Source organism: Molothrus aeneus, chromosome 29 (assembly GCF_037042795.1).
Source record: "Molothrus aeneus isolate 106 chromosome 29, BPBGC_Maene_1.0, whole genome shotgun sequence".
Lineage (NCBI taxonomy): Eukaryota > Metazoa > Chordata > Aves > Passeriformes > Icteridae > Molothrus > Molothrus aeneus.
The window spans coordinates 2,524,120-2,547,734 of NC_089674.1; the positions used below are offsets into that span (position 1 = coordinate 2,524,120).

At 55.5% G+C, this 23,615-nt stretch overlaps 2 protein-coding genes across 2 annotated transcripts; both read right to left on the reverse strand.

Moving 5' to 3' along the window:
• Positions 1-4,995: 4,995 nt before the first annotated feature.
• On the reverse strand, positions 4,996-10,296 carry PLPBP (pyridoxal phosphate binding protein). The gene is made up of 8 exons (XM_066567431.1): positions 10,201-10,296; positions 9,258-9,365; positions 8,652-8,687; positions 8,054-8,129; positions 7,582-7,716; positions 7,339-7,481; positions 6,830-6,928; positions 4,996-6,557 (listed from the first exon to the last, which is right to left on the reverse strand). Exons 1-8 carry the CDS (start codon positions 10,294-10,296, stop codon positions 6,420-6,422), a joined length of 831 nt encoding a protein of 276 aa, XP_066423528.1. The 3' UTR covers positions 4,996-6,419.
• Positions 10,297-11,226: 930 nt separating this feature from the next.
• On the reverse strand, positions 11,227-22,815 carry ERLIN2 (ER lipid raft associated 2). Its single transcript, XM_066567373.1, has 11 exons — positions 22,698-22,815; positions 22,509-22,590; positions 22,305-22,351; positions 21,674-21,735; positions 20,988-21,113; positions 18,716-18,789; positions 18,266-18,324; positions 17,351-17,442; positions 16,952-17,041; positions 15,440-15,519; positions 11,227-13,742 (listed from the first exon to the last, which is right to left on the reverse strand). The coding sequence occupies exons 1-11, from the start codon at positions 22,802-22,804 to the stop codon at positions 13,533-13,535; spliced, it is 1,029 nt and encodes a 342-aa protein (XP_066423470.1). The 5' UTR covers positions 22,805-22,815; the 3' UTR covers positions 11,227-13,532.
• Positions 22,816-23,615: the final 800 nt, after the last annotated feature.

Below are 23,615 nucleotides of genomic sequence, written 5' to 3' on the forward strand. Positions count from 1 at the left end.
GTGCCCCGGTCCCACGGCAGCCCCGGAGCGCTCCGGGTGCTCCCAGCCCGGGGCTGAGCTGAGCCCGGCGTGGGTCAGAGCCCAGGGGCTCCTGCGGCCACCCTGCGGTGCCTCGCTGCGACATCCCGGCTGTGACAAGCACAGGGCGCCGTGTCGAGGGAACAGCTGGGCAGGCCCTGGAGCAGGCCTGGGATGTGGCATGGGATGAGTTCCCCGAATGCAAAGTGACAAAGGGCTGAGAACGTCCCCGTGAGTGTTTGCGAGGGGCTGACACACAAGGAAGGGCCCTAAGAGGAAAGACGTGAAGAGCAAAGCTCACAATGGGATGGAGAGCCCAGCTGCCACCTGCCTGAGGCCCCCCAGTGTCCCCCACCCAGGAGCTCTTTTTGGGAGTTTTTTGGGAGTTCTGCGGTGTCCCAGTACCTGTGGTTCAAGCTCTCACAGTTCACTCCGTGCTCACGCTGCCCTGTCCCCTCCCAGCTCTGCAGCTACACCCGTCCCCCTCGGCTTCCCTGTTTGCTTCGCTGCTTTTCTCACTAAGTTCAATATTTTTCTTCCCGTTCCCCCCTCCCACGTCCCCTCAGCCTGACTCCAGCCCTCTCGGCCGCCCCGGGGCTCGGCTTCTCCGAGGCCACGGCTCGCTGCAGCGCCGAATCAAAAGGGATCAAAAGGCGGCAATGAAGTCTGCAGGACCCCGTGCCAGGGAGCAGAGGAAAAGGGTCATGGAAGGACGACGAGACGACGCTGGGAATGCGGTTTCTCTCCAGGACCAACAGTTCCTGGAGGGGAAAAGAAGTTTACTCCTCTCTCCAAATAAATAGGACCCGGCGTGGCCGTGGGCGCTGGGGAGCAGAAAACTGCTCAGCTCACACCCAGACCTGCTCAGCTCACACCCAGACCTGCTCAGCTCACACCCAAAGCACTGCTCAGCTCACACCCAAAGCACTGCTCAGCTCACACCAGAGCTGCTCAGCTCACATCTAGAGCACTGCTCAGCTCACACCCATAGAGCTGCTCAACTCACACCCAAAGCTGCTCAGCTCACACCCAGAGCACTGCTTACACCCAGGGCACTGCTGAGCTCACACCCAGAGCTGCTCAGCTCACACCAGAGCTGCTCATCTCCCACCCAGAGCTGCTCAGCTCACACCTAGAGGTGCTCATCTCCCACCCAGAGCTGCTCAGCTCACACCCAGAGCTGCTCAGCTCACACCCATAGAGCTGCTCAGCTCACACCAGAGATGCTCAGCTCACACCCAGAACTGCTCAGCTCACACCCAGAACTGCTCAGCTCACACCCATAGAGCTGCTCAGCTCACACCCAGAGATGCTCAGCTCACACCCAGAACTGCTCAGCTCACACCCAGAACTGCTCAGCTCACACCCATAGAGCTGCTCAGCTCACACCCAGAGATGCTCAGCTCACACCCAGAACTGCTCAGCTCACACCCAGAGATGCTCAGCTCACACCCAGAGATGCTCAGCTCACACCCATAGAGCTGCTCAGCTCACACCCAGAGCTGCTCAGCTCCCACCCAGAGCTGCTCAGCTCACACCCAGAACTGCTCAGCTCACACCCAGAGATGCTCAGCTCACACCCAGAACTGCTCAGCTCACACCCAGAGATGCTCAGCTCACACCCAGAACTGCTCAGCTCACACCCATAGAGCTGCTCAGCTCACACCCATAGAGCTGCTCAGCTCACACCCAGAGCTGCTCAGCTCACACCCAGAGATGCTCAGCTCACACCCAGAGATGCTCAGCTCACACCCAGAGATGCTCAGCTCACACCCAGAACTGCTCAGCTCACACCCAGAGATGCTCAGCTCACACCCAGAGATGCTCAGCTCACACCCAGAACTGCTCAGCTCACACCCAGAGATGCTCAGCTCACACCCAGAGATGCTCAGCTCCCAGCCCAGGCAGCTCCCGGCCCTGGCACCCAGGCAGGGACAAGGACTGTGGCCCCAAGGGCTCTTCCATGGCCAGTCCCACCCCTACAGACCTCCCACCTTGGCAGCAGGGATCAGCTGTGGAGCCCTGGAGAGCAGCATCATCCTGCTGGTAAGAGAGACAATGAGGTGTCCCACGTATTTCCGTTGTTTTTTTTTTTTTTTTTCCTTTTTTTTCTTCCCGTTTTTTTCCACTGAGCCGAATTTTCCCTGCCTGGGGAATGACGCTGCCCAAGGAGTAAGCCCTGGCACAGGACACCCCTGGCTCAAGGAGAAGGGTCTCAGGAACAGGGTGGGATTGTCCTGGGCTTGTCCTGTGCAGCACCAACGATCCTGGGGGGTCCCTTCCAACTCAAAACCTTCTTTGATTCTGTGCTGCTCCCAGATCCTGCAGCTGAAGCTGGAAGAGCAACAGGAAGCTGCTGGTGTCCAGCATCCGCTCTGAGACCCTGCGAGCACCAGCCCAGCAGGGAGCTCTCCCAAACCCCCCTTCCAGCACTGCCCAGAGCAGGAGTGGCTTTCCCTCCCTCTCATGGGGAGCACGAGACTCCAGGCTGGAGCCTGCTGCTCCCCCTGGGCGTTCCCACAAGGGAGAGGAGTCTCTCAAAACACACCCATCACAGGGACACCCCAAAACTCCTCAGGGCACCGGGCTCAGCCACCTCCTTTCACTGCATGAACCCCAAATGAAGAAAATCTGCGTCTCCAGGAGCTCCAGTCCCAGCACTGGAGTTGCATCCATGACACTCTGAAGCAATCACACTGCTGTGCCTGCCCTTCAGAATTTCAGCCTCTAAACTCCCTCCAAGAACAGTAAGAATCTTGTCCAAGCTGCGACGTGTGGAATACCCTGCCCCAGCCCTGCTGGAGGAGAGGAGCTCAAGCAACACTTTCCACATGCTTTGAGCCTGAGAGTTCAGGTTCTTTCAAGTGCTTCCAAGCCCCTCTCCCTGCTTTTCCAGCCCCGACCCCTCCTGATGCTTCCAGCCCAGGAGACAAGGCAGGGTTTGAAACTCCATCTCCACGGTGCTGGATGCCAAATCCCTGCGTCCCTCCCTCCCTCCCACTCGAAGGTAAAAAACTCCCTTAACTGCAGGCACAGGGAAAGACAACAAGCACGAGACTCTCTCAGTTCCTTTCACGGGGATCCAATAAAAACCTTGGCAGTGGCCGTCCTTCCTGCCGGAAAGGCGATATCCCAGAAATAAACACACTTCCCACTTTGAAGGGCTGCAGGGGGATCCGAGCTGCTCTGGCTGTCCCAGCTCCCACCAGGAGCAGCAGGGAGCTGATCCCCAGCTCCCCATCTCTGCTGTTTGGGCCCTGGGGCTTCCCCGAGGGTGAGGATGACTCATTTCCCAGGAGCTGAAGAAGGAGCAGCAGCAAATCGCCCTGTCCAGCACCATCAACGGGTTTATTCTCCCTAGAATCAGCCAGATCTGCCCATGGGCGTGCTCCAAGCAGTTTTTCCCAGAAATAAACATGCTTCCCACTTTGAAGGGCTGCAGGGGGATGGATCCGAGCTGCTCTGGCTGTCCCAGCTCCCACCTGGGCAGCACCAGGAGCAGCAGGGAGCGGATCCCCAGCTCCCCATCTCTGCTGTTTGAGCCCTGGGGCTTCCCCGAGGGTGAGGATGACTCATTTCCCAGGAGGAGCAGCAAATCGCCCTGTCCAGCACCATCAACGGGTTTATTCTCCCTACAATCAGCCAGATCTGCCCATGGCCGTGCTCCAAGCCCCCAGGAGGTTTTCCACCCCAGAGCATGAGAAGTGCGGAGGCTCTGGGGGGATCAGCCTGGTCCACCCCCACCCAAGGGCCCATGTGGGCACGAAGGTGACCTCAGGGGACCGCTGGGCATCCTGGGGCCTCCCAGCATCGCCGGCCCCTGGAAATCACGAGTGCGGTGGGGTCCTGCAAGGCAAACCCAGCCGGGGCCGGTTCGGGGAGCCCGAGCTGCTGCTGCCGGGGCTGGGCTGGACGCAAACCCAGCCGGGGGCGGGGGCCGAGGTTCATCCCGAGGCCGGGGATTCTTTCAGGGCTCTTTCAGGGCTCTTTCATCCGCTGGCTGCACTCCAGTGACCAGCAGCTCCCATCTGCCGGGTGAGTGGGTGGTCTGAGCCCTGTGCCCCCCGACAGGTGCCCGGTGCCACCGAGGCCGCATCCCCGCTCCCGCCCGTCCCGGGAGGTGCCCCGGGACAGCGCCCTCTGCTCCGGCCTCGGGGAGGAGGCTCAGAGCCGTGGGGAGCGGGGCAAACCTTCCGTGCACAACGAGGAAAATCAGCTGCAAGCTGTGCGGGTGGGAGAAGCAGCTGCGAGGGAAGGAGCAGGAGCTCTCGCAGATCCCCGCTCCTCTCCAGAGCTTTGCCACAGCCCAGCTCGGGCTGTCCCCGGGCTGTCCCCTGGTGTCCCCAGGCTGTCCCCAACTGTCCCCGGGCTGTCCTGTCCCCGGGCTGTCCCCTGGTGTCCCCAGGCTGTCCCCTGGTGTCCCTGGGCTGTCCCCTGGTGTCCCCAGGCTATCCCCGGGCTGTCCCCTGGTGTCCCTAGGCTGTCCCCTGGTGTCCCCAGGCTGTCCCCAGGCTGTTCCCTGGTGTCCCCAGGCTGTCCCCTGGTGTCCCTGGGCTGTCCCCTGGTGTCCCCAGGCTGTCCCCCAGGCTGCTCCCCGATGGCCACGTGGAGCAGCCCAGATAGAGCCCAGAGAGGGGTCCTGGAGAGGCCCCAGACGCGCTGCTCTGCCCCAGCCCCGCGCAGGGAGCCCCCCCCAAGCCCCCTGAGGGCCTCTGCACCTGAGCAAGGTGGGCACAGGGCGATTTTGGGGCTCGGACCCCGTGCCCGGGCGGGCAGCGCCACCCAGGGGCTCCTGCGGGGACAGCTCGCGACACACGACAGAGCCACAGCCACTTTTGGACCATCCTGATCAAAACCCGCTTGGCTTTCTCTGCCAGCTCCATCTCAGCTGCCTTTCAACCACCCTCCTGTCCCCTCCCCAGGCTGGGGGAGCAGCTCCAAGGGCAGCTCAGGGCATTTATTCACCACGCCGGGACATAAAAATAACATCTTTAATAGCTTTTGAGCTGGCACAGATGGCATTGGACTGAGCACTGTTTATTACTGGACTATGAACCACACACGGTGCAGCCGAGGGGGGCGGCCCCGACCCCCGGTGCTTCTAAACCACGGAGCTACGACAGGTTGGGGGTGGAGTTCTCTTCTCATTTACATTCAGCTTTTAGAGAGAGTGAAACCAACAGCGAGGTTTAACCACACAGAGCACACAGAGCAAAGCCTGGGGAGGATGTTCCTGCTGGCAGCCGAGCTCTCCTCCTCCTCCTCTTCTCAGCAGACACAAAAGCCCAAAAATCAGCTGGGACATGGGTTGTGAGACTGGCTGAACAATACAGGACAAGGCAGGAGCTTCTGCTCACACCTGAAGGGAAGTTACTGCAGTGACACTCCCATTTCCCTCTTCCAAAAGCAGGAGAGGATGTTCAGACACAGCCTAGAAGCTCCCTCAGTGGCCAAGTGATTTTTTTTTCGGGAACCCAAAATGCAGTGGGACAATAAAAGTTCCTTTTCTGAATTATTCTCCCTGCTGCCCTGAGCCAAGCACTGTTATCCTCACACAGGTGTAAAGGGGATGGCACAGGCACCAAACCATGAGGGAATCACCTTGGAAAGCAGCAGCAAGCTGGTGGCAGAGCAGAGGCCTGGTACAAAACCCCCATTCTGACCAAAAAACAGCAGCAAAGCTACGAGGCAGGATGAAAATAATTCCCAACAACAACAGAGGAGGGGAAAGGAAGGGAAGGGGGGAAAAGCATTCCACATTTGGGCAGCCATGGGAAAAGTTAGTGTCAGCCTGAAAAGGATAAAATGGAGCTAAAAAGACACTCCCACACTTGTGATGTGCAGCCAAAGCCTCACAGCATGAACTCACAGTGGCAGCTGAGCTCCTCAGTCCCCTGTGCCTGTCACTCACCCCTTCCCCATGGCCATGGCCTCTCCTGTGCCACAGCAGGGCCCCATCCCAGCTCCTGTGTGACCATCCCACGGGCAAAACTCGTATTTGGGGAAACATTTACAGGTTTCTGGCAAGATCATCACGTGTTGAATGAAGTCCTCAGCAAAAACAACCACCAGCACTGCTGCAGTGACACCTACCTTGCTCAGCAGCAACTCCAGCCTGACAAACACCTTTGTGTGTGTGTGTTTGTCCAGCCCAGTTACCCCAAAGTCTCTGTCCTTGATGGCCCTGAGGAACCAAGACACCACAGCCACTTCCAAGCCTCAATTTCCTTGTTGGTTATGCAGATCTCCAGTTTTTAGGGGTAGTCTAGAATCACAATGATCATGAGGCATTCTGGCCCCTGCTCTGAGGAATTCCCTCTCACCATCAGGATGGGTGCCAACACGGAGGGAGGTAAAATGCATAGTGAGGTCTCTCCTCTGCTGAGGCCACTTGTCTTCCTTTAGTGGCCCTGCACTGTCACAGCCTCTGTTTGGCCTCCACCCCCAGCAGGGGCCTTGCCCCCAGTGGTTTTGTTGGAATAATCCCTCTCTCCAAAAATGGTGCTCCCGATCCTGACGTTGGTGGATCCAACCTCTATCTGGAAGAGACAGAGAGGGGCAGCTCAGGGCAGGGCTGCCACCACCCCACAGCCCTGCCTTGGCTCTCACAGGATGGTTCCCCACACACTCAGCACCCACAGCTACACCCAGGGGCTGATTTGATCCCAGGAATCTCCCCCAGGACCAGGAGAGCTGCACTGGGATCTTCACCCAAAGGGAAGCCTTAGAGGCCTGTCTGGGTGGCACCTGGGCTGGAATTTGGGGTGCAGGCACGTTTGTCCCCCCAGGGAAGGGACAGGAACACACTTACTGCATGCTGGAAGTCCGTGGACATGCCCATGCTCAGCTCCACCTTGTCCAGGGGCAGGTTCAGCTTCTCACACACCTCCTGCCTCAGGGACAGCAGCACCTGCAGGGCACAGGGGACAGCAGAGGTCACACACCTGGACAGCCAAGCCAGCTCCATTCCATGACCCTGGCTCCTGCCTGTCCCTGATGTCTCCTCCACACAGGAGCTGCAACTCCCACACTTCCCATGGAAGCACTGTAACAGTGTCTGGAGGTTGCCCAGAATTACTGACAACACACAGGAGGCTCAGACCTCACCTGGGGCTCCAAAATCCTGGCTGCAGCTTCAGAGCATGGCTGGGAGCAACACCCTGCAGAAAGAAGCCTCACACCTGCACTGACACTGGTACTGAGGGCTCTGCACAAGGTGTTCCTCCCTCCTGACAGCCTCACTCGCCCTGGTTTGACTGGGACAGACAAACTGTGCCAGGAAACCAGCCCACAGTGACATTTCCTCTGAGAAAACCTTACCTGGAAGTCAGGATTTGGCCCCTTACTGAGGTCATGGCCAATGCTGCCAATGGTCATCAGCCCCACGAATTCCAGGCTGGGGCACTTGGTGAGGACGTGCTCCACAGCAGCCGTGGTGTCCCTGGGGGCAAGGCCATGCTTGCCTGCAAAAGCACAGGGAGATCAGTGCCCAGCTCTGCTTTCAGAGCCCAGCCTGTCCCAGCTCCCTGCCAAGCCAGGCACTTGTCACCAAGAGGCACTCACTGTCCTCCCCGCTGGTGTTAACTTGCACCATGACCTTCAGCCTCTGGGGTGATCCTTTTTTCTGCCACGAGCTGTTGACTCTGTCTGCCAGCTTCACAGAATCCACTGTTTCCAACATGAACAGGTTTGGGACAGCTGGGGAGAGAACACAGGCTGAGGGAATTCTGGCATGGGATTGTTTGGGAGTTCATGGGGATTGTTTCAGGGAACCATGAAATATCCTGAGCTGGAAGGGATCCCCAGGGATGGCTGAGTCCAACTGTTCCTGCCCAGACACCCCAAAATCCCATCCTGGGGGCATTGTCCAAGCCCTCCTGGAGCTCTGGCAGCCTCAGGGCCGTGCCCATTCCCTGGGGAGCCTGGGCAGTGCCAGCACCCTCTGGGGGAAGAGCCTTTCTCTGAAATCCTGACCCTCCCTGACACAGCTGAGCACTGGAAGACCACTGCCCACACCAAACCAAGCAGGACTCACCAATCAGCTTGTTGACATTGTTCTTCTGCAGGTGGCCAATGAAATGCCACTTGATGTCTGGACAGGATGAGAGAATCTGAAAGCAGAGGGAATGCTCAGGTTGGAGCAACGATTCCCTCTTCCCCCACGCAGCATTTCAGTCTCAGTTTGCCCACAACCAAATACCAGACACCCAATTTCTTTGTTTGTTGACCCTGAAGATTCAGCCTGTGGTTGTGCTGAGGTTGAGCCTGGAAAGGGATGGGTTTGTGGCTGCAGGGAAGCAAAGGCAAAGCTCTTGTGCAACAGTCATAAAACGGTATTTTCCCCAAACTGAGTGCTGCACTTTTTTTTTTTTTTTTTTCAGCAAGGACTGTGCTTCTCCTAAAGAGAGCACAAAAGGCAGAGCCCTGTGCAGACAAATCATGACTAAGGCAGATGGAGCCAGCAAGGCAGGAGGGGGAACAGGGCAGAGGCACTGAGCCAAGAACAACCCACCCCACCATTTATCTGCACAGATAAGGATCCAACCAAATCCCTAACAAACCCCAGGAGTTTGAGCAGCTCCCAGGACACAGCTATACATGGTAAAAAAGCATGAAGGGAACTGTGTGCTTACCCTGGAGTCTGATGCCTTTTCCAGCAGCTCCTGAACCTGGGAGAGTGAAGGAGAATTAAATTCTTTAAACCCACAGCAGGCAGAGGATTGGTGTCCTTGGGATTGGTGTTCTTGGGGCCAACATGAGCCTCAAAAAACGAGGCCAGGGAATGATGTGTCACCACAGAGCCACCCAAACTGAGCTGGCCCAAGCCTTCAGGAGGAATTTCTTCACAGAAAGGGTTGTTGAACATTGGAAAGGGCTTCCAGGGAGGTGTTGGAGTCCCCATCCCCGGAGGTGTCCGAGGAAGGACTCAGGAGGTGGCACTCAGTGCTCTGGGCTGGGTGACAAGGTGGGGATCGGGCACAGCTTGGACTCGATGCCCTTGGAGGGCTTGGAATGATTTTGGGATTTTGTGCCCTCTGCAGGGGTCCTGTCCCAGCCCCCTCAACCCTTCCCAGCCCTGACCCTTTCCAGCCCCCAAACCCTTCCCATCCCTGCTGACCCCATCCCAGCCCTGCTGACCCTTCCCATCCCTGCTGTCCCTGTCCCAGCCCCGCTGTCCCTGTCCCATCCCCGCTGTCCCTGTCCCAGCCCCGTTGTCCCTGTCCCAGCCCCCTGCTCACGTAGTTCTCCCCGAAGCTGCGCTGCCCATGGCTGTAGGCCTCCATCACCATCTCTGCTGGTTTGGTCTTGCTGACGGCCACGAGCCGCGGCTGCACGGCCGGGAGCCCCTGCGGGAGCACGGAGGGTGAGCACGGGGAGCCCAGCCCAGCCCAGCCCCGGGGAGAACCGAGGGGCCCGGCCCTATCGGGGAGCGCCGGCTCGACAGGAGGGAGCGCTGTCGCGATAGCGGGTCCGGCTCCTCTGCTGGGGGGTGAGCACGGCCACACCCTCAGTGTGCTGGCCCTGGGGCACTGCGGGTGTGTGCCCACGGTGACCAGCTGTGCCCACGGTGGGACCCATCCTGGTGGTACTGCGGGTCTGTCCCCATGATCACCAGTGACCTGTGCCCACGGTGGGACCCATCCTGGTGGCACTGTGGGTCTGTCCCCATGATCACCAGTGACCTGTGCCCATGGTGGGACCCATCCTGGTGGTACTGCGGGTCTGTGCCCACAGTGGCACCAGTCCCGGTGGCACTACAGGCACTGCGGGTCTGTCTCCATGGTGATCAGCAGCTGGTGGCATGATCACCCATGGTGGCACCAGTCCCGGTGGCACTACAGGCCTGTCCCCACGGTCACCGGTGACCTATCCCCATGGTGGGACCCATCCCGGTGGCACTGTGGGTCTGTGCCTGTGGTGGGACCCGTCCCAGCGGCACTGCGGGTCTGTCCCCACGGTGGGACCCATCCCGGTGGCACTACAGGCCTGTCCCCACGGTCACCGGTGACCTGTCCCCAGGGTAGGACCTGTCCCGGTGGCACTGCGGGCCTGTCCCCACGGTCACCGCTGACCTGCGCCCACAGTGCGGGCCCGTCCCTATGGTGACGGAGCTCTGTCACCGTGGCAGCGGCCCCACCCCGCGTGTCCCGCCGGGTTGCCGCCCGTGCCCCCGGGGCTCACCTGCGGCCGCCGCGCCGCCGCTTGCTGCACCTGCTCGGTGACGGCGCGGAGCGCCGGGCCCAGCCCGTCCCCGGCGGCCATGCCCGCTCTCCACATCCCCCCCGCCCGCCCGCCGCCACTTCCGCCACACACCTGCCCCGCCCCCGCCCTCCGCCAATCGTATCGCTCCGACAGCTCCGCCAGCCAATGGGAGCAGCGGGGCGGGGCGAGGCCGCCATGTTGGGAAGGTCGCGGCCGCCATGGCGGCCCTGAGGGATGGGGCCTCCCTTACCTGGGTTTTGGTGACAAATCCAAATCATTCCGTGCCCGCAGTAACAGCAGCGAGCGCTGCCACCAGCCCACCCGACTGTCACGGTCCCGGCCGCCCTCCAGGCCCACCCCCAAAGATGATGTTACTATCCCTGCATGAGGAGCCGCCTCCAAGGGGGTCAATTTCAATTTCTGAGGGGAAAAGGTGTCGTGGAAGCAAAGCGGGGAACGGGAATTGTCCTGCAGGCCCTGCCTGAGGTGTGGGCAGCGCTTGGAGCGCGGCCAGAGCCCCACAGCAGCTGGAGGGGCCGGGACAAGGCCCGGCTTTATGGAGGAGCTCCCGCGGCAGAGTGGGAAAGCGCCGGCTGGAACACATTAACTCAAATATTTGTCTTAATGTGCAGAACTTCACCGGCCCTCTGCAGATTCAGTGTTGACACAGCTGGCTAAAAACAACCAGAAGGTTCCTGCCCTTTGTCTGGTAAAACACGACAAGGATTTTCTGCAAACTTCACCAAATCCGAGGTGTTTGCGGCTTCAGTCTGGTGTTTTTCGCTCGTTCCGTAGCAAAGCAGGCGCTGACAGAAATGGGATTCCTCGGACAGCTCTGATCCTTCTTCCACCTTCCTCCTCCTCACTGGAAAGGGAGAACTGACCCCCAGCACCCCAGAGCCCCCCAGTCCCACCAAGCACCTCGACCTTCCCTGTGCAAAATCCTCCCCTGCAAGCACCTCCTGCTAAAGTCCATCCACAAACCTTGATGGTAACATTGGAAGATTCTAAAATTGAAGGCCATTTTATTGTCATAGCAAATACCAAAATAAAAAGGCTTTGAATTCAGTACATAAGAAGATCAAGGACTGCTCTGGCAGAGCATTTCCATGCTCCCAGCTATCAGCAGTGCCACAAACCTCTGTTCCCTTTGCTATAGAGTGGGTTTAAAGTTCAGATCTTCATCTCAAGATTACATAAACAGGACAACCTGCCTGTTAGAGACAGAGGAATAAAGGTTTACATGGAGAGACTGATCCATGGAACATTGAGGACATTTAAGAGTGAAGAAACCTGAATGAAGACACAACCACAGGTTTTGAAAACTGACAAACTCTCAACTTTGCTTTTGTTTTTTTACTCTTAGTACAACTTAACTAAATTACACTAATACTTTAGCAGTCAGGGTTTTAATTAAAAAAAAATCATTAAGAGCTCTTTATCCCAAGCTATTATCTTGCTGTGAAATCACACATAAAAAAAAAAGCCTTTATAATACCACTTTGGCTTAGTAGGGTCCTTTCATTAGTGAAAAATACTTGTGTAAAAGGAGGTGTTAGTTGCTGAAACCTCAAACATGAACACAGAACAATCTCAAGTGAGCTCATCCTCATGGCTAAATTTCTGCTGTTCCCTGCTATGATCTGCCTGCACAGACCTAGTTAAGAGTCAGGAATATCACAGCCTCCCTGGGGATGCTGTTGAGTCTGATGTAGGTCTGGAGATGGGACTTCCCTTAGCTCCTATTTTCTAAGAAATACAAAGAGGATGGGACTCTAAACAGAAACTGATGCTTCATTTCTATTTTGCATTTTCAAGCATCAACAGGGAAAACTGCTGAAAAAACCCTGGAGCCAGCAGCTGAGATTCACCTGAGCTCTCTCAGAGCAACACAGAGAGATGAAGGTTTGAACACTGAAAGGTGAGACCAGGGGTGCTGGGGAGCAAGAATTTGGGGCAGGAGCCTGTGAATGCACCAGGCTGCTCTCTGACACTGAGCACTGGCATCATCTCAGAAGAGCATCCTGGCCTCTAATTACATCAGCAATTAATCACCAGGCTCTGCTGCCAAATGCAGATGGATTGGGTAGGGGAAAAAAAATGTTCTCTCTAGGCCTGGACTTTTATCCTCTAATTTTGCATGTGTGGAAAAGAAAGCTCTGTTCCCTCCTTGCATCTGGGATGTGAGGAGCTGATCAGCTCTCTGGAGGGGAAGGTACATTCTGGAAAACTGTTCTGAGACAAGAAGGGGAATCCATCTTTGGGTAGTTCAGGAAGAGCTGCTTGTCTCTGCCCCGTGGCCTTTCAGGATCATGGTTTGTCCTTGGCCAGTGGGAAATCTTCCTTCCACAAGGTGCATTCAGCCCCAATCCCACAGAGCTCATTTCAGCTCACCTGAAGGTCCTTTTTCTAGTCAGACACTGTAAACACTGAGATCCAGCTGCTCCCACAGAGCAGGTAACAAACTGAAAAACTCTCTGCTCACTCCAGCAGCTCCTCCCCAGCAAGGCCTTTTGTAAAGTCAGGGTCCCTGAGACAAAAATTCTTTCCTCCTTGGTTTTCTGTGACAATTTCCATCGTTTCACTGAAAATCCCACCCAGCTCTGCACTCCAGGATGCTGCCCACGCCCTCCCCCAGCAGCTGAACTGCTGGGACAACTCTCCTGTGCCCCACAAAAACATGACAAATGGAGAACAGAGCAGGCAGGACACAGAAAATGAAGATTTTGGGTCACTCCTTGTGTGATGTGGTCTAAGGCTTTGATCCCCCCACGGGTGGGACCTGCAGGACTCCTCTGTCCTCATGGGGTCACCTCATGTGGGCTCAGCAGCCACTGGCCCCAGCCTGGAGCAGCCACTTGTATGTAATGTACAAAATCTAGCACCTTATTTTCAGAGGGGATTGAAATAAAGTACTTGGAATTTTTAGTAAGGAAAAAAAACCCCAAAACAAGTTGTAGCAGCAATTCCCCTCCTTCCAAAACCTCAACATTTCTTTACCTGCAACTGCTATGAACCACCTCAATCCCAAATGAGGTTCCCACCCAGCTGATAGCACTGACAGCCTCTCCCAAATCCTTGGTCTGGGTGACCAAGAGCTGGGGAGGTGCAGCTACAGAACATACCTGGAGCTTAGAAATTACCAGAAAACCCACCCCATAAATACCAAAGCCCTTGTGTCTAATTGTCATATAAAAGATTGAAAGGATTAAATCTGATTCATCTCTTTCAGCACAGGGAAAGGGGGAAAACTAAAAGGAATTTCCCAGTTCATGATTTTTTTGATAGAAAATGAATAGAAATCTTTCTTTTCAGTTGATGTTATGAAGTAGTTTTGTGTCCTCACTGGCTCCTGCCCCGTCCTCCTCTTGGATTCCTTCTGCCAGTCCCTCTGCAGATTTGCTCTGGCTCCCTGCAGAGTCCATGAACATGTTGGGAATATCTTTGCCAAAGTAGATCTTGCTGTTGGCTGCAATTGCCTTGTACTTCATCAGCTGCAAGTACTCAGGAGTTAACTTGAGCTGCACGGAGAGAAAACAGGTCACAACAGCTCAACTTTGGGAAAAGGGAATTCCTCCCTGAGCACATAAGCCCAGCAGGCATGGCCAGCCCTCCCCAGGACAAACAGAGTGCCCAGAGCCAGGATTTCCTCCAGCAGGGCTGAGGGCAGCTCCAGATCCCAGTGAATAAATGGCAGAATGGAAAGGGAAGGGAGCAGCTGGGGAAAGGCTCAGTCTAAGCATGATGGAGAGGCTGGAGAGCACATCCCTCTCTGCAGCCCCTGCAAGGAGAGTACTGAGGAGGGAAACATCACTGGTTCTGAGGAGGGAAATATCCCTGGTTCTGAGGGGGAAACATCCCTGGTTCTGAGGAGGGAAACATCCCTGGTTCTGAGGAGGGAAACATCACTGGTTCTGAGGAGGGAAACATCCCTGGCACTGAGGGGGGAAACATCCCTGGCTCTGAGGGGGGAAACATCCCTGGCTCTGAGGGGGGAAACATCCCTGGCTCTGAGGGGGGAAACATCCCTGGCTCTGAGGGGGAAACATCCCTGGCACCGAGGGGGAAACATCCCTGGCTCTGAGGGGGAAACATCCCTGGCTCTGAGGAGGGAAACATCCCTGGTTCTGAGGAGGGAAACATCCCTGGTTCTGAGGAGGGAAACATCCCTGGCTCTGAGGGGGGAAACATCCCTGGCTCTGAGGGGGAAACATCCCTGGTTCTGAGGAGGGAAACATCCCTGGCACCGAGGGGGAAACATCCCTGGCTCTGAGGGGGAAACATCCCTGGCTCTGAGGGGGAAACATCCCTGGCTCTGAGGGGTAACATCCCTGGTTCTGAGGAGGAAAACATCACTGGTTCTGAGGGGGAAACATCCCTGGTTCTGAGGGGGAAACATCCCTGGCTCTGAGGGGAGAACATCCCTGGCTCTGAGGGGGAAACATCCCTGGCTCTGAGGAGGGAAACATCCCTGGCTCTGAGGAGGGAAAGATCCCTGGTTCTGAGGGGGAAACATCCCTGGTTCTGAGGGGTAACATCCCTGGCTCTCTCCAGGGAGCAGATCCACCACTGATTCTGGCTCATTCCTTCAGGATAATGACATTTTAAGAGAGGACAAAACTTGGGCACAAACACCCCGGCCCTCTGCTCCTTCTCCCTGGCCACCACACAACTAAAACTTCCTGCTGGGACGTGCTGGGAGCTTGCTATGGGCAGGAACACAGCTGACCATTCTATCCATGTCATTTTTCTGTTTCCACGTTGGATTTTTTGTTGTTTTTACTTTGCAGTACTGAGGCTCTTCTAAGGTGTCTGAGATCAGTTCTTTCCCTGCACTGTGGTTTATTCTACCCCTGCCTGTCACCCTGGAGATCTCCCTGCCAACTTGAGACTGGAATGAAAGCACATTTCTCATCACAACAGTGTGAAAGGGCAGCACTGAAAGTGATATTCCACAGAGAGCCACGGCCCCGTGAGCCGCTGGCAGAGCAGAGATTTCACACACCCTGACACTGATCCATGCAGAGAACAAAATGAACTTGCAAATAAGGATCTAATTGTTGACTAATTGTTTCAGATGAAAGCTTTGCCGAAAGGACATGGCCTTGTTTTGCTTTTTGACTTAAACAAGGATCACTGCCTGCCCTTGTGCTGGTATTTCCCTACAGCCTGGTGCCAGGGGCCCTGCTCTGAGGCAGCACAAAGGAAAGCACAGTACCTTGTTGGCCTCAGCCACCTTCATTGCAGTGTAACACTCAGCATCAGCTCTCGCCTTCTCTCGTGCAAGAAATGCAGCATCTGGAAGCAAACACATGCTCTCAATCACATTTTTATTTCCAGCCACGTTTGCACTGTTTGCTGCTGGTAACTCTTCAGAAGGTGGCCAGAGCCACCTCTGAACTACACAGGGAAGAGGGAACAAAATGGAAAGCCCAGAAATGGGAGCTCAATTTACAGCTAAATGGCTGCAGGATGAGAGCACGAAGAAGCAAATTGCATCTGCAACTGCAGAGCTCCAAGAACTTGACAAACATCAGGGTTTGATTATCCCCATCACGTGGGCAGAGCTCAGCCTTTCTTCTCGAGCCAGGGCTGACTCTGGTGCTGAAATGCAGAACTGCTCTCCTGCAGATGTGGGATTTACCCACAGCCCCTGCCCAGGGGCCAGCAGCAGCCTGGGCAGCCCAGCAGACTCCCTGCAGATGAGGTCTGTGCTGTGGATGGGATTCCCAGATAGGATTTGGGATATGCAGATGAAGGTTCTGGCAGGCAGAGCAGGGGATTTTAACCACTACAGGCTCTGCCCCTTGCAGAGATCCTGGCCAGGATCTCTGAATCCTTTTCTCTGCTTTATCAACAATTGCTCCAAGGCTCTGACTCTGTGGATACTGAAATTCCTGACTCCTGGCACAGGCACTTAAGGAACATTTCCCCTTTCTGTGCTGCCCTCCTTTTCCCCTCTGCATCCATCCAGTGATAAATAATGATGGCTAGCAGGGTACAGATAAAATGAGTGGAATCCTGCCCACCTCCTGCCACTCCTCCTGAGGCATGGAGCCACACAATTGCACCATGTCAGTCTGGGTCTGAGAGCTGCACAGCTGGATAAACCATTTGTTTACTTCTCCTAGCAGGGAGGCCTGGGAGCTGCTGCACTTCAAGATCCTGTAAACAGCTGGATGGTCTGGCCCACAACTTCCTCTCCTGGCTAAAAGGAGACCTTGGTCCCAGTCAGAGACACCAGGAGAAAAGGAGGAGGCAGGAATCCTCTGCCAGACTGAGGGTTGACACCTGCTGACACAGTTATAAGAAATAAATCCCATTGTATGTCTGCAAAGAGCTTCTTAATGAGAAGCTGCTGACCTGTAAAACTCTTAATTGGCTCCTCAATGGCTTCTGCAAAGCTTGTCAGGGCCTCTAATGAATGTAAGGGGAAAAAAGGCCTTGCCACTCCCAAGCTGGAATTGCAGAGCCCTCTCCACGCCCTGGAGTCTCTTTGACAAAGCACTTTATCAGAGGGGTGAGGGAACATCTCCTTCAGTTCAAACTCCTACAGACATCACCTTGAGAAAGGGAGTTTCAAGAAGCACAGCCTGCAAAGAAATTCCTACTCCTGCTTGTGGTCAGGAACTTTACCCCTGAGAACGTCAGCCTGGACTGAAGAACAGTCAACACACACTTCAAGACCTCCTTCAGGATTTACTTACAGGAAAGCTCACCCCCCACTCACCTTCAATCTCTGAAATTCGTTTCTCTGTCTCCTTTTCCATCACTTTCTGTCCATAAGTTATTTCAGCAACTTGTGCAATCTTTTCTGCCTCTGCAATGAAAACAAGAACACGCCCACGCTGTCATCACACGTTCTCCTAACACCAGGAGCAGCCTCACCCTGGAAAATCCTCACTCATCACCCACTTCAGGTGGAAATAAACGGTGGGAACAATTTCCAGCCTGCAGAGAACAAAGCTGGAACCCACTTGAAAAACTCCTGAGTTTCTCTGGGAAGGTTTCAGATCAGAGAAGGTCCCAGAGTGAACCAGGTGCATCCATCCATCCCTCCCTCCCTCCCTCCCTGAGGTCTCTCTGCTCTCTGTCCCCCCATTCCCTCTCCCAGCCCAGCCCCACAGACCGATCAGAGCTTTCTTCCTCTCTGTCTCTGCCTCCTTCTCCACCACCTTCTGCTTCTGGGCTGCTATCAGCAGCTTTGTCTTCTCACTCTCCCTGGGGGAGCAGGAAAAACCAGTTAAAACCAGGAGCTCACTGCTGTGGGACTCCCAGCACACCCCCAGGACGAGCTGCTGGCTCCCCCCTCCTTCCAGCACGTGTCCAGGGCAGGTGGGATCAGCACTGTCAGGGCAGGCACCTGCACACAGCTTTTTGCTTGAATCAAAGCATTCTTTCCTCCCCTCCACAGCAGGAAGATTTCCCTGTGACACAGTCCCTGCAGGCTGCCCTGCTGCCTTTTCTATCTTACTGGTTTTTACTTACATTGATGAGTTTTTAAAGTGAACATAAATTAAAAACTCTGCTCCTGCTCCCAGTCAGGGAAGAGACCCTGGAACTGAATCTCTCAACACATCCTGCTGTATTTATTACATAGGATTTACCACAAGCAAGCCCAAAAGATGACATGCAGTGCTGGGGAAGCAGAATGGATGAGAGGGATCCAATCCTGGCCGAGCAAAGTGCTGGCAGCTGGCTCAGGGCACTGCAGAGGGATCAGCACTGTCAAGTGCTGTCAAAGAGAGTTATTTCAAAGCTTTGCAAGTCTTCAGCTTGTTGAATCAACAGTTTCTCCATCCCAGTCAAACAAGAGGATTAGTGGTGAAATCCATCCCTCTGCCACTCAGGCTCAGCTCTGGGAGGGCCAGGGGAAGGAGCCCCAGGGCAAACCATGCCTGTGCTCAAGGGCTGCAGTGAGAGCCCTGCCAGTGCTCAGAGCTGCTCCTCCCCAGCCCCACCCTGAGGGGCAGCAGGAGCTGAGGGCACCATGATACCCCAACCCTGAGTTCTCGTGCCCTTCTGGGTCCTTTTGGGCACTTACATGAGCTCGTAGTTCCTCCGGATGGTTTCAGGGATGTTTGGCTTTGTCACTCGAACTGCCTGCACAGAGAGACACACAAGAGAACCTGGGCCTGCACAGACTGTGACCAGGCCCAAACCCCACAGAGAAACAGCACTGAAAGGTCTCCTGACACGACAGGAGAGTGTAACCTGGGCAAAGCAGCACCCAGAGGAATCCTGGAGAAACTCAACACACCAAAAACTGTGAGGGGACAGGAAGGACACTGCTCCTACTCCCCAGGTTAAATGAAATCTGTGTTGTAAAGCAATTTCCTAAAGAAATCTCAGATTCTTGTTTCCTTTTAGCCCTTTCCCCTCTTCACAATCTGTTGGGGTACTTGGTTGCTGATTCCCCAACTTCTGAAGAGCTGAAAAGCCTCTCGTGCCACAACAATCTGCCCCTTCCATATCTCAATCAAATCCTGATTACCTGTATAATTAATCCAGGGGCCATCGTGGTTAGGTCTTGCTGCAAAGCCAGTTTAAGGTTTTCATCAATTTGATCTGATTGGGGAGAAAAGAGAAGGGAATGAAAGATGCCCCAAGGCAGTTTGCTGTCAGCACCCAGAGTGAGCTGGGATGGCTCACGTTTCTTATTCCTGGAAAGCACAAATGGGAGTTGGATGAAGAAGTGCTGGGCTGACCCCAAGGCAGGCTCCCAGCAATGGGACACACCACAGGAATGTGGCAGGCATGAAAGGAAGCCCTGCAGTTTGCCATAACCTGCAGCCTGGAATCTTCCTGAGCCAGACACAGCATCTTCACAACCAGCAATCTGTGCTCTAACCCCCTTTCCCACTGAACTTCCCCACTAAATCCTGGAGTGGTGAGGTAAATCCTGACTGATTGTGACCTGTGCCAGCAGGACACGAAGCAAATGGAAAGGCAGGAGTGGGAAATGGCAGCATCAGTTACTTTAACAGGCTGCAAAAATCATCAGCAAGGTCTCTTTGGCTCAAGGAGTCCCAGAACTCCAGCGTAGCTGAGGATTTCAAAAGGAAACATAACCTAAAACCCTGCTCTGATGAAAGCTCCAAGGAGGGCAGTGCTTCCAGCTGGGGCCTGCTGGGAAGTGCAGAGGGAAAATCAAACGGTAACAGCCTTAGGAGGGATCACATCACACTCCTGGACTGTTTGCTTTGGTCCCAGTTTCCTCTCTGGAACTCCTAATGAAGGCCAGCCAGGAGTTTGGGAAGCAGCTGTTATCAGTTCCCTGCACCTGCTGGCAGATGTGGGGGCAGAGGGTGATGTGAGGCTGCTCAGAGGGGCTGTGCCCCACTGCAGAGCCCGAGCCAGGCCCAGGGCTTCCAGGGACTTTGCACAAGTTCCTTCTGTGCAGAGCAGGAGCTTTCAGCCCATTTCAAGCAGCAGTTGCCAACATCTGGAGCCTCCACAGGCCAGGAACTCGTCCAGCCACCAGCAGGAGCTGGGAACTGGGGGGATCTGAGCCCCAGTGTGGGAAGGGCAGCCAGGCTCCTTGGAAAGCCAGGCTGAAGATACAAGAGGAGCCTGCAAACACCCTGGGCTCACTCAGACACAAAGCCTGTCCTGCTGGGCCCCCAGCAGCCCACAGGCAGCACTGCTGAAAGCCTGGGAGGATTTCCTGTCAGCCCAGAGCCAGAAACAAAACACTCAGCACTGGCAGCTGCTGGGCCAATCCCAGCAGGAAACCACAGCATTCCCTCAGCCTCTCCTGCCCTGTGCCTCCCTGCTGGGGAGGGCAGCTCCTGCCAGCACTGTGGGCACTGCAGCCACAGGTACAGCCCAAAGCCTCTGGCCAGGGGTGCTTGCTCAGTTTCTGTGACAGCAGAGAGGCACAGCCAGGCTGTTCCATCTGGATCCTGTGACCAATTCAATCCATCCCAGCTGCTGCACACACAGAGAACGCCACAGAATTCCTGCTCCCTTCCCTAAAGGGAAACTGCTGGCAGGGCTGGCTGTGCAGTTTGTTGTTACAAACACACTGAGGCACAGCTCCAAAAGATAACAGGGATAAACGATGGCAGCTGGCTAACAACTCCAGCTCCAAGCAGAGCCAGCTCGGGATTCATGGATAAAACATGGATAAAACATGGATAAAACCCCCCAACACTTGGGATTCATGGATAAAACATGGATAAAACCTCCCAGCACTTGTGATTCATGGATAAAACCTCCCAGCACTTGGGATTCATGGATGAAACATGGATAAAACCTCCCAACACTTGGGATTCATGGATAAAACCCCCCAACACTTGGGATTCATGGATAAAACGTGGAGAAAACGTGGAGAAAACATGGAGAAAACATGGAGAAAACATGGAGAAAACATACATGGAGAAAACATACATGGAGAAAACATACATGGAGAAAACATACATGGAGAAAACATACATGGAGAAAACATACATGGAGAAAACATACATGGAGAAAACATACATGGAGAAAACATACATGGAGAAAACATACATGGAGAAAACATACATGGAGAAAACATACATGGAGAAAACATACATGGAGAAAACATACATGGAGAAAACATACATGGAGAAAACATGGAGAAAACATGGAGAAAACCTCCCAGCACTTGGGATTCATGGATAAAACATGGATAAAACCTCCCAGCACTTGGGATTCATGGATAAAACATGGATAAAACCCCCCAACCCTGGGGGTTCAGCACTGACAGCCCACAGGGAGAGCCCCCAGGAGCAGCAGCTCACCAAAGAGCTCGATGTACACCTCCTGCAGAGTGTGCACACTGCAGAACTGGTTCAGCTCATGGTGGATCTTGTTGAAGATGAGAGCCTTGTCATAGTCAGCCGTGTAGTTCTTGACAATGTCGTACACTGGGAGAGGAGAGGAACCACAGAATCACAAAATCACAGAATAACGAGGTTGGAAGAGACCTCTGAGATCACCGAGTGCAACCTGTGCCCTCACACCTCAACTATAGCACTAAGTGCCATGTCCAGGCTTTTTGTGCCATGTCCAGGCTTTTTTTAAACTGGGGCTGCACACACACAGCTCCCTGCTAAGCCAGGTACTCCCACACTCAGACCCAAAGGATTTGGGAAAAGGCTGCCCAGGTGGTTCTCCAGGAGCCTTTGCTCACAGCCCCTGAACCCCTGGCACTCCAACCTGCTGCACAAAGCTCAGGGGGGCTGGGATAGAGACAATCAACAGCCCAAATTCCCAGGGGAGGGGGCAGAGGTGACAGACAGAGCTCAGGGCTCTACCAGGTGCTTGGGGCACATCCTGAGGAGCAGCCTGGCTCCCTCCAGGTAATTCCAGCCCCTCCTGTGGGACAGCCTGGCTCCCTCCAGGTAATTCCAAACCCAGCACCCCCTGAGGGACAGCCCTGTTCCCACCAAGCCCAGCCCAGCCCCAGGGCAGAGCTGTGACTCACCTGCACTCTGGATGAGAAAATTCACCACCTCGATCCTGTCGAAATAAATCATCACTCCCCCACTGAAAAAGGAGAAAACACAAAATGAGCTTTGCAGGAGGCTGAGGGCTCCAAAGGACATTGTCCCCTCCATGGGACAGGTGTGGGACCAGCCCAGCACATGGTCCTGGGGCTCCCAGTGAGCCCAGTTTGGGGCTGGAGAGGAGCTTGGTTTCCAGTGCCCCCAGTTTGGAGCTGGAAAGGAGCTGGGTTTTTTCAGTGAGCCCAGTTTGGAGCTGGAGAGGAGCTCAGTTTTGCCACTGTCCCCAGTTTGGGGTGGGGAGGAGCTCAGTTTCCAGTGTGCCCAGTTTAGGGCTGGAGAGGAGCTGGGTTTTACCAGTATCCCCAGTTTGGGGCTGGAGAAGAGCTTGGTTTCCAGTGAGCCCAGTTTGGAGCTGGGGGGAGCTCCGTTTTGCCAGTGCCCCCAGTTTAGGGCTGAAGAGGAGCTCGGTCTCCAGTGAGCCCAGTTTGGAGCTGGTGAGGGGCTCAGTTTTTCCAGTGTCCCCATTTTGGGCTCGGGAGGAGCTCGGTTTTGCCGGTGCCCCCAGTCTGGGCTCGGTCCCAGCCGGTTCGCAATCACCGAACAGCTCACCTGGTACCACACGGGACATTCTTCACCTCGTCCGTCTGCAGCGTGGTCTGCAGGGGATTGAAGGAAAGAGGCTTAGGAGAGGGATTTCCCGGCACCGATCGCACCGAGAGCCGCCTGTCCCCGGTAGCGAGCACGGCCACAGCAGCCCCGGTGCCACCCGGGTTCCCCGGTGCCCGCCCCTCCCGGGCCCGCGTCCAGCAGCACCTGCACTGACTTGTAGGACGTGATGAAGGGCAGCATGAGGTGGAAGCCGGGCCCGCTGGTGGAGGTCAGCAACGCTCCGCCGCTGCGGAGGGAACGGGAGAGAGACAGAGAGAGAGGGAGGGAACCGTGAGCGGCGGCTGGCCGGTACCCGGCTCGGTCCCCCCGGGGAGCCCCGCCAGGCTGTCTCACCGGTAGTAGACGCCGATGTGCCCCTCGTCGATCTTGTGCACGGCCGAGAGGAGCGCGGCGGCCGCCACGCCGAGGGCGAGGGCGGCGATGGCGCCGAGCTGGGCCATGCCCGGCACCGGCGGCGGCACCGGCGGCGCGCCACTGACGTCATCACCGCGCGACCCCCGCGCCGCCGCCGCCAGGGGGCGATGGAGGAGCGGGGAATGAGGAGCCGGAGGCCGTGGGTTCGAGACCCGCCCGCGCCCGCCCGAGGGGTTGGGGTGCTGAGACCCCCGAGCCTGCTCTGGGCAGGGGGGACAGGGAGGGGCGGAGGAGTCACCGAGCACAGAACGGTACCTGTCGGAGGGGACAGCGAGACTCCTCCCATTGGAGCCCCTGCCACGGGCCGGGACACTTCCATTTCCCACATTCCCACTTTCCCACATTTCCACTTTTCCACATTCCCACTTTCCCACTTTTCCCCTTTTCCACATTCCCACACTTCCACATTTCCCACAGAAGACCCTCAGCTGGAAAGGGCCCATGGGGTCATCCAGTCCAGCTCCTGGCCCTGCACAGCCACCCCAACAATCCCACCTTGACCAAATGCTCCTGGAGATCTGACTCTAATATCTAGCCCAAATTCCCCCTCTGTCAATTATTTTTCTCAGTCACAACATTTTTATTTAATCTCTGACCTCCCCCTGCATTGCCCCCCACACAGACCCCCCTGCTCATTTGGCAATCACAGGAAATGGGATGGGCCAGCAAACAGAATCATCCAGCTCTGAAATCCTGGAAAGGGCCTAAAAAACCACATAAAAAACGTCAATAAACCAGAATGATTTGATCTTTCCTTGAGATGGATCTCTGAGGTTATATATAACAAACCTGTCAGGAGGGTTCAGTGCCATTTAGGAATAAGGAATGAAATATCCA